Below are 17,856 nucleotides of genomic sequence, written 5' to 3'. Positions count from 1 at the left end.
TGTTGGGGTCTTGGCTCAAAAAACCACAATGGCTAGGGATGTCTCAAATAGCTAGGTGCTGGAATCATCTAGAGGTTTCTTTATTCACTTTTTTATGGCTTAGACTGGGATGCCTCAGAGGCTAAGCTCAGCTGGTGTTGTTAACCAGCCTGTCTACATGTTCTTCCCCATATAGCCTCCTCGAAGCAGAGGGTGGCTCAACGTAGTCAAATTGCCCCCAGGAAGCCCAGGAGCAAATATTCCCTTGAAAAAGGCAGAATTGTGGGGCCTTTTACATACCTAGCCTCAGGAGGCACATAGCATCACTTCTGTTGCATTTTATTCATCAAACAGTCAAGATCCTTCAGGGGAGGGGACCCACTTCTCTATAGGAAGGAAGCATGTCAATGAATTTGTGGCCACATTTTTAAAAAAGATTTTATTTTTTTTTTATTTGACAGAGATCACAAGTAGGCAGAGAGGCAGGCAGGGAGAGAGGAAGGAGCAGGCCCCCCTGCTAAGAAGAGAGCCGATGTGGGGCTCCATCCCAGGACCCTGAGATCAGGACCTGAGCCAAAGGCAGAGGCTTTCACCCCCTGAGCCACCCAGGCGCCCCTTGTGGCCACATTTTAAAGTTGCCATACATCCTTGATAAGTCCATTCAGAGCCAGAGTTGAGAACAACTGGACTGGTGTCCTGCAAACACTGACCTGCAGAGCAGGACTAGGATGCACATGAAAGGAACGAGGCAGCTAGGGTGCAAAATTGAAGAAGGTACTCTCAGAATCATGCAAATGCAGGGGAATATCTCATTACGTTTGGTGTCCCAGGCGCTTTCCTGGCCTCATCCTGGGCATGGTCCTGATACAGAGCACCTGCATAGGAATCATGAGTGGGAGCAGGATTTAGATTCCTGAGTCTCCTACTTCGATATTCTGATTCAAAAAGCCTGGAGTAGAGACTGAGATTCTGTATCTTCTTAAAGAATCCCAGTGGACTGATTACAGATTCCATGTGTTTTCCTGGTACCAGGCCTTTGGTCAGGCTGTTCCCTCTACCTTGAATGTCTTCTTCTATTTCTATCACCTATGGAGTATCTACCAATGTTTACGATCCATTTCAAATACTACCCCTTTTATCAAGCAAAGGAACCAACAGTTAAAGTACAAAACCATACCTACTAAGAAACCCATAGCCCTTTTTATATGACTTAAGACACATTTTGTCCCATATTGTTTGTGGACGTATCTTCTAGAAAGAACATATGCTGTTTCTTAGGAGGCCACAAAATGGAGATCTGGATCCACCCCATCAATTCTCATAGGTAGGGTCCTGTTAAGACAAGATGCGATTGTCTTTGACTCATCTTGCTCCCAGATTGTTCAACTTGGTAACCCACACAGCAACTGGCCTACGCCTTCCCCATTTTAGATGTCCAATAAAGAGTGCATATTATCCTCTTCTGATGAAAGGAGAGATTCCCATTTTTGCAGGGTTTATAGAAGCCTCCAAATATTGAATAATTACCCTAGTTTAAATGCTTAAGCATAGACAGGGATTGCATTCTTTACTGTGACTTCTATTTTGGAAAATTTCTGCTTGAACTTTACCTGATAATCATTTCCATATACTAAAGGTTTGTTTGTATTCCTCACTCTATGCAGAGTCCATAGCACTCACTACTTTTGTAGGTGGTTAGTTCACATTTAAGCCTCGGAAGACTTTTAGGTAAGCACCATCTTTGTGACCATTATACTGAAAGAAAACTGGGGCTTAAAGATTTAACAACCTCCTAGGTCAGAAGATAACAGAGGAACTGAGGCAGGTTTGAAACCCAGGCCTCCAAGTTTCCAAAACTTAATGATTTAATGCCTAAGCCAATCCAGACCCCTACTAATTGTGGTGGCTATTAGACCCACCCACTTTGTGGAGGGTGGGGCAGACAGGTCCGCTTGGACGAAAAGCAAAGTTGGCAAAATCAGTTCTAATCTTTCTTAACTCCAACGGTTTCCTCCTTGGGGTTAGGGTCGGGGGCGCCTTGACTTCGCGCTTTGGCTCTCAGGACACACGCCCTCGCGTCGGTACCCGTCTGGGTCTGCCACCTCCCGGCTGGGGGCGTGAGGGTTGGGCGGGGGCTCCGGGGTCGTCTCGGGCGGCGGCCAATGGCAATGCGGAGGTCAAACTCCGCTCCCCGCGAGGGGCGCAGCGGTTGCTAAGTGCAGGGAGGAGACGGATCCCGCGCCTGCAGCCCGGGGAAGGGGGAGGCGCTAGCGAGAGCGCGTGGGAGCGCGGAGGCCCGAGCCGGGAGAGGGAGCGAGCGGAGAGAGACGCCGGGGAGGCGCGCGGCAGCGAACGCTCGCCCGGGAGCCTGAGCTCCGCAGCACTGCGGCCGCGCCCTTGCCCGAGACCGTGCGGCCGCCCAGTCCCGCTCCGCCCGCCGCCGCCAGGGCTCCGAAGGATGGAGGACTCCCGGGAGACGTCGCCGTCCTCCAACAACTCCTCGGAAGAGCTCAGCTCTGCCCTGCAGCTGTCCAAGGGCATGTCGATCTTCCTCGACGTAAGTCCAGGGCGCAGGAGTTGGGTCGTTGGTCCCCCTGCATCCTTCCTCTTCCCCGGGGGGAGGGCGGTGGGTCCAGGCGCTGCTCAGCAGCTGGTCAGCTGTTTTGTCCCCAGAACGCCAGCGAGAGCTACCACCTACCTTGCTCCCCCAACCCCCTGTAAATGCACCGAGCAAATGCGGGAGGAATGACTCGCATTCAACTTGTAGAAAGGGTTACACCGCACCTGCAGCTCGGGGCTTAACAACCCTGAATGAACTGCAGAAGTTAAATTTTCCAACGACGTGAGTTTCATTGGGGACTCGATGTGTAACTACAACAGTCTCCATTCAGCTGAAGAGAGCATTTTAAAGGGGACTAATAGCAGGAGGGAACATTAATTCAATTCCTTTCTGATGTGCCTAGTTTGCAGTCCCCGTCTCCCTGAAGCTCAAAGGCGATGGGGGAAACAGAGATTGTGATGCTACGCCACCCTCTCCAACCCCACAGAGAACAATTACTTTGCAAACACACTTGTTTTCCTGTTTTACACTCCTTCATGATAATACTTTTTTCATTGCCACCTCCTGTTTCCCCCTTTTTCTCTCCTGTTACTCTCCTTCCGTATACCTCTCCAAGTTTCAATCACCATTCATTAGTTCTACCTTTTGACTGTTCTTCCTTTGGGCCTCTCCTCCACCCCTCCTTTCGGGATTGAGTCCCTTTTTTATTTTCTGAGATGGTGATGGTTCCTCCTCATTCTTGGTTTTCTTTTTTCCATTCTTCTGCCCTCACGCTGGGGTTTTTACTTTCACAGCAGTTTTGTTTCTTATTTATTTCTCAATTTTGCTTTAGTGTCCCTTTCTGCAGTTTCTGGTCATTTATTTATTTATTTCACCTTGTTGCCCAGCTCTTTTCTCTGCTGTTAGGACTCACGGGTTTTCCTGTCCCTCAGCTCCTGCTCCCTCTGCCCCCTCCGTTGTCACATTTATGCTGTCCCCTGGAGGTAGTTGCTGGCTCAGTGGGGACAATTCTGGCCCCTCATTTAAGCACGAGAGAAAATTGGCAAAGGACATTGAGGAGTGCTTGTGTGTTCTTTCCTCTACCCTTCCCTGAGATCATTTCTTATGAAAATCCAGCTATATATAAAATTAAAGTACATTTATTTGTGGAGAGATGAAAATGTGAGGAAATCAGTTTAGCAGCATCATAATGGTGAAGCAGATGTCATGAAGATAAGGGGGATGGGGTGAGGAGCCCTCCCAAGTTTATTTTGAATGGATTAGCTAGGATTTTTTAATTGGGAGAGAAAACCGTATTAATAGTTATGTCTGGTCTAAGGCAAATGTTGTAGGTAAGGCTCAGCTGTGTCTCCTGGCAGCTTTCTCCCCTCATTACCATGCAGTTCTAGTTGGAGATCCAGGCTTTCCTGGCAGACCATCTTCCCACTGAAACAATCGGATTCCCATTCCTTTCTCAATAGGATTAAGGACCTTATTCTTCCTGTTCTGGTCTAGCAGGTGATGTTTGGGTGCTAATGGCTGATAACCTACCTTTTCAATCCTGCCATTCAGGGCCAAAAAGCCCTTGAGGAAACCTTGCTGGGAGAAGGGGACCCACAGCTCCCCTGAGAAAGGACTCCTCAGGGTCCCAGAAACGCATGTCTGTTACAAGGTCAGTGGCTAAGCTCCCGGAAAGTTGATTCAGAGAAGGCAAGAGAGCCCTCCATTCATTCCGGCCTGATCTTCACTCGTCCCCCAAGGATATCAAGTGCTCCTCTGTGACTTTCTTAAAGCAGTGAACAAATCCTGGTGATACTGTGGAGATGGAAGGATTGAACTGTATAAATGAAGGTCATCCTCTTTGACATACACACTAATCTTGGCCCAACTGTTCAAGCTGCTATTCAAAAAGGAAAAAAAGAAAAACGAGGAAATTAAAATCTTACTTATTTATTATTGTATCTACGCGATTGCTTTCAAGCTCTTGAAATAAATAGCATCAGGTCCCCATCCTGAAGGAACACGTACTCTATGAATAGGATACCCTTACCCTCTTCTATTTCTAGAATTTAAAAATAAAAATATAAAACTGATTTCACAGGAGAGGTGTTGACCTGCTTGTTTGCCAGTAAAATGTTACTGTCTATAAAAGAAAAAAAAACTGCCACTGGATTTTATGTTGAATAGGAAAGATTTTGTTTACACTTTTCTTGATATTTTGTGAAAAATCTACCACTCTGGTGAAATTTATGACATGAAAAAGGATTTACTTGGGGATTTTTGAATTATTCATTTCTGGATCATACTGCTTTTAGCAAAAATAAAATGTGAAATATAAATACATAATTTATTTGATTTGTTTTAATATATTCTAGTCGCACTGCTAAAAAAGATTGCTTTTTGAATTCCATTCAGATTATAATAAGAAAAATAGATATCCCCTATTCCAAAGAGGAAAAGGAATGAAACCCATTAGGGCTTTCTGCGTCACACAGACGAATTTCCAAATTTGAGGAAAACTTTGATTTCTAGCGTTTGTATTCCAATGCTGCTGTAATAATCAGTCCTCTGAGAAATGATCTGAACTGCTTTTGAGGATACTGGTGATGACATGACTAGGCAGGTCCAGCTGGTAAGAAAGAAGCCATAGATAAAAATCAGGGAGAGACTTACCGTAACTATTGGCTTTTGCTTCATTTTCCTTATGTCCAAATGAGCAACAGTGATGACTATGGTACTTAATTCTAGAGGTTGCTGTATTAAGTGAGAGTTCATAGGATAAGAAAACTGAGAAGAAAAGGGAAATGTGCTATATAAGTTTGAACTATTATTGCTACATTAGTGTTCCCTCTTGAATGCCTAGGTAGCAGTAGCCAAATCCACAAATTAATACAGACACTGTTCCATTATGAATCTGGTGTATATTATTTTCTGTCTAAAAAAATGACAGAATGATATCTCCGTTGTTCATCAATACTCTTGAATGCCTCCTGGGGGGCTTAGAACACCCAGCGTCAGTAGCAAAGCAAGGGCATGCACTGCAGCCCACCTGCTGCCGGCAGGAGAGGGATTGCGCTGGGTTTCCTTTGCAGCAACGTGGAAAGTCCAGGACCAAGACGGCTTTTTTCCGTCTTAATACCTGCACCTTCTCCTTTCCCAGGTTAGTTCATTTCAGATAACAGAGAATAAACTTCAGAATCCTAGTCTGTAGAGCATGTGGCCCCTCTTCTGAATCTTTACATTCATCAACGCTGCTCCTGTGCGACGGGAGAAAAACCAAGCACGAAAAATGTGAAGTTGGTTACAACTTCACCACTTGATGCCACTGTCTTCTCTCAAACAATTTTGGTTTTTAGCTGGAAGGGCAGTGGCCCTTCCTCATTTGACTAGAGGCAGAAGTGGGGCCTGGGAGGTTCTGAAGGCAAGAGATGATTTTACTGTTTGTCTTCTCTTCCTTCCCCCAACCAAGCATGCACGCCCATGAACCCTGAACAAAAGGCACAGTGCCCGGATGGTCAGGGACTTGGTGAAAACAAGAGAAAGCTTTGCTTGGCAAAGATACTGAATTCTGAAGCTCTGTACATAGGCATGTATACTCATCTGTAGAAGTCACCAGATGGACGGGCACTGTCAGGGCAGAAACCATTTTCCAGGGGCGCCTGGGTGGCTCAGTTGGTTCAGCAACTACCTTTAGCTCAGGTCATGATCCTGGAGTCCCGGGATCAAGTCCTGCATCATGTCCCTGCTCAGTGGGGAGCCCTCATCTCCCTCTGACCCTATGCCTTCTCATGCTCTCTCTCTCTCTCAAATAAATAAATAAAATCTTAAAAAAGAAAAAAAAGGAACAAAAGAAACCATTTTCCAGGTATAGCAGTTCTGTGACTGAAGTCTGTTAGAGCCATATACCTCCTATCTTGCCTAGTGTCCGCTAGATAATTTGAGTGAGATTGTTCCGTTGGGAGAATGGCAGGTAACCCCCTCATCGTCTACCCTAATTGGTCAGGCAGATACCACTCCTAATTTTAAGAATCTGCAGAAATAAGAGAAACTTGTTTGTTTGTTTGTTTTTAAGATTTTATTTGTTTATTTGACAGAGACCACAAGCAGGCAGAGAGGCAGGCAGAGAGAGTGGGGAAAGTAGGCTCCCCGCTGAGCAGAGAGCCCAATGCGGGGCTCAATCCCAGAACCCTGGGATCATGACTGAGCCCCCAAGGCAGAGGCTTTAACCCACTGAGCCACCCAGGCGCCCGAGAAACTCGTTTTTAATGTTATAATACATGTAGAACTGCTCACACAAGGCCTATTCTAGGCAAGATTAAGAAGATAAAAATGTATGTGCATACCTTTTCTCCATTCCTCATTCAGTGCCCACTCCCCTGCATCCTTTTCTTGGCAACTAGCAGAGTGGTAGCAACACTGCCTCCTGGAGGTCAAGGTCTGCTCTCTATGGTTTACCTAGCAGGTCTTCCCTTCTGGAAGCCACTCGCATTCTGGATGAGTGCCAACTACCCCGCCCTCTATCCCCATTTCTCAGGAGGCTGACTGGCACATCTCATTACTTAATTTTAACCTGGTACAGAGTAGGGAGCACTTAGCAAATATTAGTTCAGTAAATAGTGACTGTCCGTTTTTTAGGCTTCCGAGATAACATTTACCTTTTAACACCTCCCTTCAGTAACTTCAGACGAGAAATGAGGAATTCCAATGAAGACCATCGAAGAATTGCTTTTGGGGTAAAGGATGCCATTTGATAAATCTTAAATTGTTGCAAAAACTCAGCAAAACCTGTGCATTTGAGTTTTAATGGTGACCATAATATTTATATCTATTTACGATCTATCCTGTGGTGCTAACTGGTAAGATGACTATGAAGGTGTAATGTAATGAGCTCGGTTTTCATCTGCAGTACATTTTTTATTAGTCTGTGGGCTCAGAGGCAAAATTTGCAGCAGAGACAGTCCTGTTCATATTTAACTACAAAGAACTGTCTTAATAAAGAAAGTTACTGTCTTAATTTCATTGCTAGGAGGCTGAATACTATTTAAGGCAGTTGGAAGTCAGGGGTCCGAGTCTCTGGTATATGGTTATTCCTCTTCTTGTTACTCATAAGGACCCAAAAGACCTTGAAATAGAATCTTAGGGCATATTAACGGTAAGAATTAGGCTGTGTTTTTGTCTCCCTCTCAGCTGAGGCTTCATAGTTTCAAAGGAGAGGGGGAAACTGGGAATGGTAGATGAATTTCCAAAACCCCCACTGGATATTACCTCTGTGGACTAAGAAAGAATTTGTGTCTCATTCTGCTCTAAGCATAGAAGCTCTTATGACTAAAAGTAGTTTTCTTACAGTAATTAAATAAATTTAGTTGATAAAGGGACACCAACTTATGCACATAAGTCAGGATGATACATATCTTTTGTTGGAAATTTCTCATTGGTGAGATTTTTATTAATCACATTTGTATCTTATAATAATGATTAGATTTAGCCATACTTCATCTTTATAAAGTCAACAGAAGGAAAGAGAATAATGTTTGTTTAGTAGAAAGTCATAAAACTTTGGAAGTAAAAACTATTGCTCATGTTTCAAGCTGCCCACCAAGAAGTGATGACCTAAATTTAAGAGTAGCTCTGGTTACTTAACATAACTGTATGTTGCTCAGAAAAATGATCCTCAAATACCCATTTCATGTGATTCAAGGTTATCTTTCCAATATGATAAAGGGCCATTTTCTTTGGTACTATATATAACATAGCTGTGTGTTGTATTTTCCAGATTTTTTTTTCTGTCCATCTATAGTGTCAGCTGGGGCTAATTTGATTGTTGTTAACAGAAAGAAAAATAACCCAGACTATCTTAAGATTTAAAACAATAATTTATTGACTCCTTAATAAAAAATGGAGATCATCTTGTCAGGATGGCTTGATCTGAAGCTCAGAGAGTGTCACCGGGATCCACTTCCTTCAGTCTCCTGATGGACACTGGTTTCTTGAGGGCTGGCTCTGTTCAGGTTGTATGTTGTATTGGTTTCCTATGGCTGCTGTAAGTGTCCTGTGCAGGGTGTGCCTTCCACAACCAGATGTGATCTGTCAGTTCGGGAGGCTAGATGGGTGCCATCAAGGTGTAGGTAGGGCCTCACTCCCTTGAAAGGCTGCTGGGGAGAATCTGCTTGATGCCTGTCTCCTAGCTTCTCATAGTGGCCAGTCCTTTATGTTCCTTGGCTTGTAGCAGCATCACACTGATATCTGGCTCCATTATCATATGGTCTTCTCTTTCTTTTCTTCTCTGAATCTCACTTTCCTTATCAAGTCACCAGTCTTTGGATGTAGGGCCCACCCCAATCTGGTAAGATCCTATCTTTATTTGATTACATCAGCAAAGACTATTTTTCAGCAAGGTCACTTTCACTGTTACTAGGGGTTAGGACTTCCACGTTTGTTTTGAGGCAACGCGGTTCAACCCATAATGGATATAATAATAGAAGGGAGGACAGCAGCTTCTTACCCATATCTTCTCAGGTTCAGAGTCAGCCCCATGAAAACATGTCTGTCTTGATAACTAAAGGAAAGCCATGGCCTTCCTGTGCTTCTGCCTGAGTAGTCACTGTGGCCAGAGCGATATGATACTGTGTTTGCCAGGTCCGAGTGCTCTGTCCAGTCCTTGAGCTCCTGGGCAAAGAGGAGAGAAAAGACTCATTGCCCAGAAAAACATTTTGAACTCATTATCCAAGATAGCTGATGGCTTAGGTCTTAGTCACCAGATATTACAATTAATGCAAAGAAGTAAAGTAAGATTTAATGTAGGTGCATGAGCTCTATCCATAATTTCTTATTTTTTGTTCCTATTTATTCCCAGTTTATTGGGCTATGACTGACTTACATTAAATTGCACACACTTAAAGTGAAAAGTTGATGAGTTTTACATATATAAATGCCTGTGAGACCATTACCATAATCAAGAAAATAAATCTATCTACCACTCTAGAAAGTTTTCTTGTGTCCTTTTATAATGCCTCCCTGCTCATCTGTATGCAACCCCTTAATCTTTCTGTCACTGTAGATTTGTTTGCATTTTCTAGAATTTCATATAAATGGAATCTGTAGCAGGTACTTTTTTTGTATCTAGATTTTTACTTGACATCATTACTTAGCAATCTATCCAAGTTATTGTGTGTATCAAGAGCTCATTCCTCTTTATTGCTCAGTAATATTCACTGTATGGATGTGCCACAGGTTTTTTGTCCATTCACTTGTTCAAAGACATTTGCATTGTTTTCAGTTTCTCACTATTATCAGGAAACATCTCAATTTGAAAACCTTTATTTAAAATTGGAATTTCCATGGGACGCCTAGGTGGCTCAGTCCTTTGAGCATTTTCCTTCAGCTCAGGTCATGACCCCAGGGTCCTGGGATCAAGTCTCGCATAGGCTTTGCTCAGCCGAGAGCCTACTTCTCCCTGTGCCTGCTGCTTCCTCAGCCTGTGTGTACTCTATCTCTCTGTCTCTAGCTCTCCCTCTCTCTCTTTCTCTCTGATAAATAGATAGATAGATAGATAAATAAATACTGGAATTTCTTTTATTTACTTATGGGCAAATTATGTGTGAGTATAATGTTCACCGCAAATGCAAAAAATGGTAATAAAGGTTTTCTCTTTTCTCTTTCAGATACTGAGGAGAGCAGATAAAAACGGTAAGACCAAACATCTGCAGTTTCTATTTATTGATCTCTTACCTTTTACATCACCTTCTAAAGAATACTGTGGAAGAGAGAGGACAACCCCAGAAATTGATACATAAAATATCAGCCGCTGGTACTAATAAGGGTTTTAGGCATGTTTATGGCTCCAGATACACATGAGAAGTTGAAAGAGGTACTTAGGTTTGACAGGAAGATGGAATTTATGCCTTTGAAGTGAGCAGCTGTCATAGCTCCAGCTTTTCCCTTTTATGCTTTAATTTTAAAGTAATAACAGTTTCTATTATTGAGTGTCTACTGTGTGCCAGGCATTGGGCCAAGTGCTTTGGGTTATTTCTTAGAGTTAATAGGATAGAGATCCGAGGCTGGAACCCCGGGTCTGTGTGGCACCAAAGTCTGGGCTGTTCACGCTGAACTTCACGGTGGCCTTGGGGGCTGCTGTTGCACTTAAAGGTAGCTACCTGGAAGCCTGTGTTGTCACACTTACCTTCACTCCATGGCTCTCAGCCATTGCTCTCACATTTGAAGTGTATTATCGCAGGACCGATAATCTATAGAGACAGAGAAGTAAGAGAAACTAGGAGAAAAAAATTATTCTGTCAGAGGCACTACAATTTCAAAGATGCCTGCACAAAGTCCAATTATAAGCTGTCACAAGCAATATCTTTTGACTCTTACCCAGTACAAATTGTGTTCCATAGATACTGAGTCAGAGAGTATATTTTGCTGCTATAGTACAAGTACATCATAGAGCAATAGTCTTGACAGGACTTTCTCGACAAATTTAGGAGACAAAGAATTCTTTCCTTTTCTTGAAATCAGATTGCTTATCTGTGGGGAAGGATTACAGGCAGAGTCCAGACCTGACACTCTTAAAAACATTTTTTGTGGTCTAGTGAGCCCTTAAGCAGCCAGATCAAGAAAATCTTGATTGGCACTATTTAGCTTTTCCCACAACAGAAAATATATTACTCCAAGGAGCAAAAAACACTGGCCCAAATGCTGGTAATATTTAACTGTGCCTGTCCTTCAGAATGTTTTCTCAAACCATGTTGCAGGAGTTAATATATTATCAATTCAAGAGGTTTTTCTTTTTTTCACCGAAATCACTTGACCAATTTTTAAGACAGAAGTAATGATGCTATCATTTTGTCTCCTTGTCCTACTTGTTGACCTTGTGCCTGACATCCAAACTCAATGATGCCCAAAACATGACTCCATGCTACCTGCCTCGGATTTCAGCAGCCGTTTCTAGTTCAGGGATGCCTTTTCTCTCTCTACCTGAGCTCCTAGTTTCCTCAGGCTATGCCTTCCTTTCCTGGAACCCCAAAGTGTGATTGAGGGTCGTTATTATCTTTGTATATTATCTTACTCTTCTCTCCATCAAAACTTGCTTATTTTGGTGACCTACTATCATAATCCACAGTCCTAATAAAAAGCACCTGAAAAACCAAATTCATGATTTACTGCAGTTTATAATAACCTCATATGTTATGAAGAATGGTCCCTTGGACTGGGAGCCCTGTGTGGGCCTATTCCATCCCTAGGTTTTTTAACCTGCCTCCTTCCTGCATCTGATACCTCTTGTCTCCTCATTCCGTGTCCTAATGCCTGTTCCTAATGTGCCGTCAAAGCCACCTGCCTTTCTGCCCTTATCTTCACGGCACATCCTCTTCTGCATCTCTCTGAAGCACTAGGGATTCTCAGAGCGTCACTCCTTCTGTCACAGCTCTGTGGTGTCCTTGCTTGGACTGCCACCTGCTCTACCTTTCCACTGTTAGCCAGCTTGAGAACTCCTGTGTACTGCTTGTATCCTGCTCAAAATATACCATGTCTGAAAAGTCTTCCCCAGCTCCCCTTGTAGGGCCCCGCCCTCTGTCTGGGTTCTCTGCACTGGGACTGGTACTGATTATTCCCTTTTGTGAGGACCACGGTGGTTTACTGGCAATTCTACTTCCTAAAGCCAAGGGCAAGGAACTTATCATACTTGGCAAGGAGCTTGTCGTAGGAATGGATACTATGCCCAGCCAGTATAGAGCTCAATGGATGTTCCCTTAATGAATTAACAATGGTTAAGGACATTTTCCTCCATGATCCATCTCCCTTCCATCCATCTAGTCTTTCCCCTGCCTTTCATCCTGCTTTACTCTTCTCCCTCATTCTCAGTGTAAAGTGGGGGGAGGGCAGAGATAGGCAGCTCTGGGTTTAAATCCCAGCTTTGCACCTAGTAGCTCTATGACTTTGGGTAAGTGACAAACTCTTCTCCCTCAACTCTCTCATCTACAGAATAGAGATCATAGCATCTATGTATGTCATGGGGTTATTATGAATAATCAATGACATAACAGATGTAAAGTCCTCAGGGAAGTACATGGTACATAGTAGCAACTTATACCTGCTTGTTGTGGTGTTGTGATGCCTTGGCTATTGGAAACATTTGGTGACATTCCAGTCATTTCTGTTCCAGTGTTTAGTGGGAAAAAGACTATTTACCATACATGCAGAATTGAAAAAAGGAAAAAGTATAGTGGATAATCTAATGTAAATGAGAAGATAACAGCATTAAAAAAAAATCTTTCTGAACCATGTGTTCACTCCATTCTATATTTGCAAATAAACAGCTGTTACATTTACGTGTCTCTGGATAACAGACCCTCGCATGACAGAATCCCTTATGGATGGCATAATTGGTGATGGAGTAACAGCGGGAATAAGGGGTCATAAGCAGTATGGTATTTAGCTTACCAGAGTGTAGATTTAGCCTCTGGGATCTGACACGAGAGGAGCTGCGGGAGACATGCATGGGGAAATAAATGCATGATAGCAATCAGCTACAATAATAGGTCTTAGATTCATTTGGTTTTGGTTGTTTTTCTAAAATCATAGGCTAGGATTCTAGACACAAAGACAGACCTCAGAACAGGATAGATTAGAAGAGATGTGAGTGCTTTGATCTAAAGAGCCCAGAAGTAAGCCTAAAATTGCAAAACTCCTGAGAAAGCTTATATATATGCAGGTAGAATGAAAATGGAAATGATACATGGATATTTGTAAAATTTGCAAAAAAAATTGATTTTACAACAAGGCGAAATGAAAAGGCTCATAGTAATTAATAACACCATGGATTGCTTTTGCCAATGTGGCCTTGCTAAGATCTGCTGTCATTCTTTTTTTTTTTTTTTTTAAGATTTTATTTATTTATTAGAGAGAGAGAAGGCATGAGAGAGAGCAGGGGCAGAAGGAGAGGGAGAAGCAGACTCCTCGCTGAGCAGGATCCTGATGAAATGAGGGGTTGGATCCCAGGATCCCGAGATCATGACCTGAACTGAAGGCAGACACTTAACCAACTAAGCCACTCAGGCACCCCACTCTGCTGTCATCTTGACCAGCAAATAGATAGGCTGTATGGGTGGCTCTTTTAATCCCAATTAAGACTGATCTCTGTAAGAACTGATCATAGTTTTTCTCAGTGGCTTTTTAATCTATTCCAGCAGCCTGTACATTATAAATCTATGAGGACAGAGAATGTGCTCATTTCACATAACACCAGGCCCACCATGGTGATGAACATGCCTGTTGGGAAAGACAATTATCATGTTTTTACTCATTTGAGGAATATAAGAAACAGGGCAGGGGACCATAGGGAAAGGCAGGGAAAACGGAATGGAAAGTCATCAGAGAAAGAGAAAAACTGAGAGAGACTCTTTTTTTTTTTTTTTAAAGATTTTATTTATTTTATTTGCAGACAGAGATCACAAGTAGGCAGAGAGGCAGGCAGAGAGCGAGGGAAGAGGAAGCAGGCTCCCTGCTAAGCAGAGAGCCCGATGCAGGGCTCGATCCCAGGACCCTGGGACCAGGACCTGAGCCGAAGGCAGAGGCTTTAACCCACTGAGCCAACCAGGTGCCCCACTATGAGAGACTCTTAACTCTAGAAAACAAATTAAGGGTTGCTGGAGGGGTGATGGGTGGGGGATAGGGTAACAGGCTGATGGATGTTAGGGAGGGCACGTGATATGATGAGCCCTGAATGTTATAGGTAACTGATGAATTATTGAACACTATATCTGAAACTAATGATATACTATAAATTGGCTAATTGAATTTAAATTTTAAAAATGCCTATCACAACATTGGTGTTCAATAAATACTTGGAAATCCACTTGTAAGAGGTGCATGACCAACTGTCTGATACTGAAAACTGAAGAAGAAACACAATGTCACAGGTCAGTTAATCAAACTAAGCCTTGTTGTAATTGAGTTGTTGTTTATTAATTAATAGTATTAGCTAAAAACCTAAAGTTTCCATTGAAAACCGTGTTAGAACTAATGAATAAATTCAGTAAAGTTTCAGTGTACAAAAGCAGTATACAGAAATCTGCTGTATTTTTCTATACTGACAATGAACTATCAGAAAAAGAAATTGGGAAAACAATCCTATTTACAGTTGCATCAAAAAAGAATGAAATACTAGAAATAAATTTCACCAACATCATGAAAAACTTGTACAGACATTAATGAAAGACATTAATGAGAAATATTGAAAAAAGAAATAAATGGCAAGAGATTCTGTTGCTAGTGGATTAGAAGACTTAATACTGTTAAAATGTTTATATTACCCAAAGCAATCTAGATATTCAATGTATTCCCTTTTCAGAATTTTGGTGGCATTTTTCAGAAATAGAAAAAATAATCTTAAAATTGGAACAAACTACATCTGGCATTAAAAATACTAATACAGGGGCTCCTGGGTGGCTCAGTTGGTTAAACGTCTGACTCTTGATTTGGGCTCAAGTCATGACTTCAGGGCTGTGAGATCGAGCCCTGTGTTGGGCTCTGCACTCAGCACAGAGTCCTCTTGGATTTTTCTCTTTCCTCTCCCTCTGCCTCTCCCCCAACTCTCTCCCTCTCTCAAATAAATAAATAAAATCTTTAAAAAATAAAATAAAAATAAAAACACGAATGTAAGAATGGTTGATATTGAATCTGTGTTTGGGAATTTTTTTTTTTTAAAGATTTTATTTACTTATTTGTCAGAGAGAGAGTGAATGAGAGCAAGCACAGGCAGACAGAGTGGAAGGAAGAGTCAGAGGGAGAAGCAGACTCCCTGCGGAGCAAGGAGCCCGATGTGGGACTCGATCCCAGGACGCTGGGATCATGACCCAAGCCGAAGGCAGCCGCTTAACCAACTGAGCCACCCAGGCATCCCTGTGTTTGGGAATATTTTGAAGACTGCATTGGATCATTATATAACCTGTGCTACTAGAACCAATTCTGACTCTGTGGTTTCCCAAGGTTTGGTTTATTCGATGAACATGTATAAATATGACCTCAGGTAGAGGCATGAAACATAGGTTTGGTAGGTGGGAGTATTTCCCTGAAGACAGGAAAACTTTCAGAGTACCCCCCAGAGGTCTGTATTTCCTTCATCTTGGTCACAAGGCCGTCCTTTGACGTGAGCTACTTGGTCCAACATCACCAGCCCCACACGGGATGCCATAGCCTTGTCGGTCTTTTATTCAGGGATCCTAGCCCGAGATGAGGATTAAAAGATTAAAAACTGGGCTCTGGAAATCAGGATTATTGGCATAAGGCTGCTTTTTATTTCATAATTCCTCACTACTTTCTCAAAATGTTTTGGGAACATTTGTGTAACTGAGCATCAAGTAACTGGTTTCCGAGTGGTAGGGGTCCGATGCAGCACTGTACTCATGTTTATTCTCGGGCGTATGCAAGCATGCACACACTTCAGCTACATACACACCTACCAGCTTGAAAGTCAATGCGAAGTCTAGTAAGAGCTATTTGTTGAAAAAAAATCTCATGCCCTAACAATGACCCTGGAAGAAGTGGCTCATCAAGCATTAGGGTGCGTGGGAACCCGTGAGTGCAAGTTCTGACTGGAATAATTTTTTTTAACAAACTAAGGACAAACAAATTTTCTATTTCCACAGAATGTTTTTTTTTTTCTAAAATATAAAGCAGTTTCACTCTCATAAATGTGTTGCTTTTCTGCCAAAAGCAGAAAACTGTGAAAATTCTTATCTTTACATAACTGGGCTAATCAGCTGTCCTAGAAACAAACAGAGAATTTCTGTCCGAGTTATGAGCCAGTGACACGAATGCTATGGGCAGCAGCCGAAGGCTCAGAAGTCCAAGCCCACTCTGATAGCAGATCCTGCTGTTTATAGAGCAAACTGTCTACCTGAAATGCAGCCTTTACTGTAAGTGCCGTCTGTGATCTGGATTTATAGGTTAGCAGCCCAGCGTTCTTTCCCTTTCTGTTCTACAGTGAGTCATCTCCTCTCCATCGAGATGTGGGAGGCATGTGGCACTGTGGTTGAGCTAGGCTTTGCAGTCAGATGTCCTGAGTTCAGATCCGAGTTCCTTTCTTTCTCCATGATCTGAGCGAGTGACTTGACTTCCTCATCTGTGAAATGGGAATAAAAACAATGCCTCTCAAAAATAAAACAAAGCAAAATGAAAGCAATGCATCTCTCCCAGGCTTGTTGAATGATTAAAAGATATAACACAGATTTTCTTGGAAAGGTGTCTGGTCCTAAAGAAGCTACATCAGCTTTTCCTATTTTCTATTTTTTTTTTTTTTAAGATTTTATTTATTTATTTGACAGAGAAAGACAAAGCGAGAGAGGGAACACCAGCAGGGGGCGTGGGAGAGGGAGAAGCAGGCCTCCCGCTGAGCAGGGAGCCCCATATGCGTCCTGGGATCATGACCTGAGCTGAAGGCAGACGCTTCATGACTGGGCCACCCAGGCACCCCCAGCATTACCTGTTTTCATTTTTTAAAAAGATTTATTTATTTATTGGAGAGAGAGAGAGTGAGAGAGTGTGTGTGTGCGGGAGGGGCAGAGAGAGGGGAGAGAATCTCAAGCTGAGCCTCCTCCTCCCAACATGGAGTTTGAGCTCAGAAACCTAAGATCACGCCCCACGCCAAAACCAAGAGTCGGACACTTAACTGACTACACCACCCACGTGCCCCCACCTTTCTCATTTTCTATCCTGATGCTTATTCTTATTTGGTGGGACCACTGCTGTTCCCCTGGCAGTGCCCAGATGTTCTGCCCATAAGGAACTTGCTGAACCCTCAGAGCTGCCCTAGTGCTTGCCCAATCTTTGCTGTGGTCATTCGGCTTTTCCTATTGTTTGCAAACCAGTAACCCTAATATAATTTCTCTGATGTGCTTGGACTTGGCCCTATATGCCTAAGTCACCCTTTGGGTTTTTTACTCCAACCCTGAAACTAAGGAAATTGAATTCATTTTTATTCATGGCTTTTAAATAAAATAATTAGAGAAATCGGAAAAACTGAAATGTATGTCATACTTTCATTATCTAAGGTTCTCCTTAATATCAAACCTGTTGCAATGCCGGATTTTGTTGGCTGTGTCTTCATGATATCAAAATGACCAGTGGGTCAGTGTATTCCTTTAAAAGTAGAAATATTTTGACTTTTTTTTTCCAACTGGTCATTATTTGTACTGTTTTTAAAATGTTTTATTAGGGCCAATGAGAACTATGCACAGAAATGATAGTATAAGGTTTGGAATTAGAAATCTTAAATTCTAGGGACGCCTGGGTGGCTCAGTCACCTGAGCCTTCGGCTCAGGTCATGATCCCAGCGTCCTGGG

At 42.7% G+C, this 17,856-nt stretch overlaps 1 protein-coding gene across 1 annotated transcript in view; it reads left to right on the top strand.

Annotated features, from left to right (window-relative positions):
* Positions 1 to 2,045: 2,045 nt before the first annotated feature.
* NECAB1 (N-terminal EF-hand calcium binding protein 1) overlaps positions 2,046 to 17,856 on the top strand; it is a 203,809-nt gene continuing 187,998 nt past the window's right edge. Inside the window, exons 1-2 of the mRNA XM_082719412.1 lie at positions 2,046 to 2,536; positions 10,180 to 10,204. Coding sequence (XP_082575538.1) covers positions 2,438 to 2,536; positions 10,180 to 10,204 — 124 coding nt within the window. The 5' untranslated portion in view covers positions 2,046 to 2,437. The remainder of the gene's footprint in view (positions 2,537 to 10,179; positions 10,205 to 17,856) is intronic.

This window comes from Mustela nivalis (assembly GCF_964662115.1).
Source record: "Mustela nivalis genome assembly, chromosome: 2".
NCBI classification, from domain to species: domain Eukaryota; kingdom Metazoa; phylum Chordata; class Mammalia; order Carnivora; family Mustelidae; genus Mustela; species Mustela nivalis.
The sequence above is the reverse complement of the archived record's forward strand: the minus strand, read 5'-3'. Positions and strand labels throughout refer to the sequence as shown.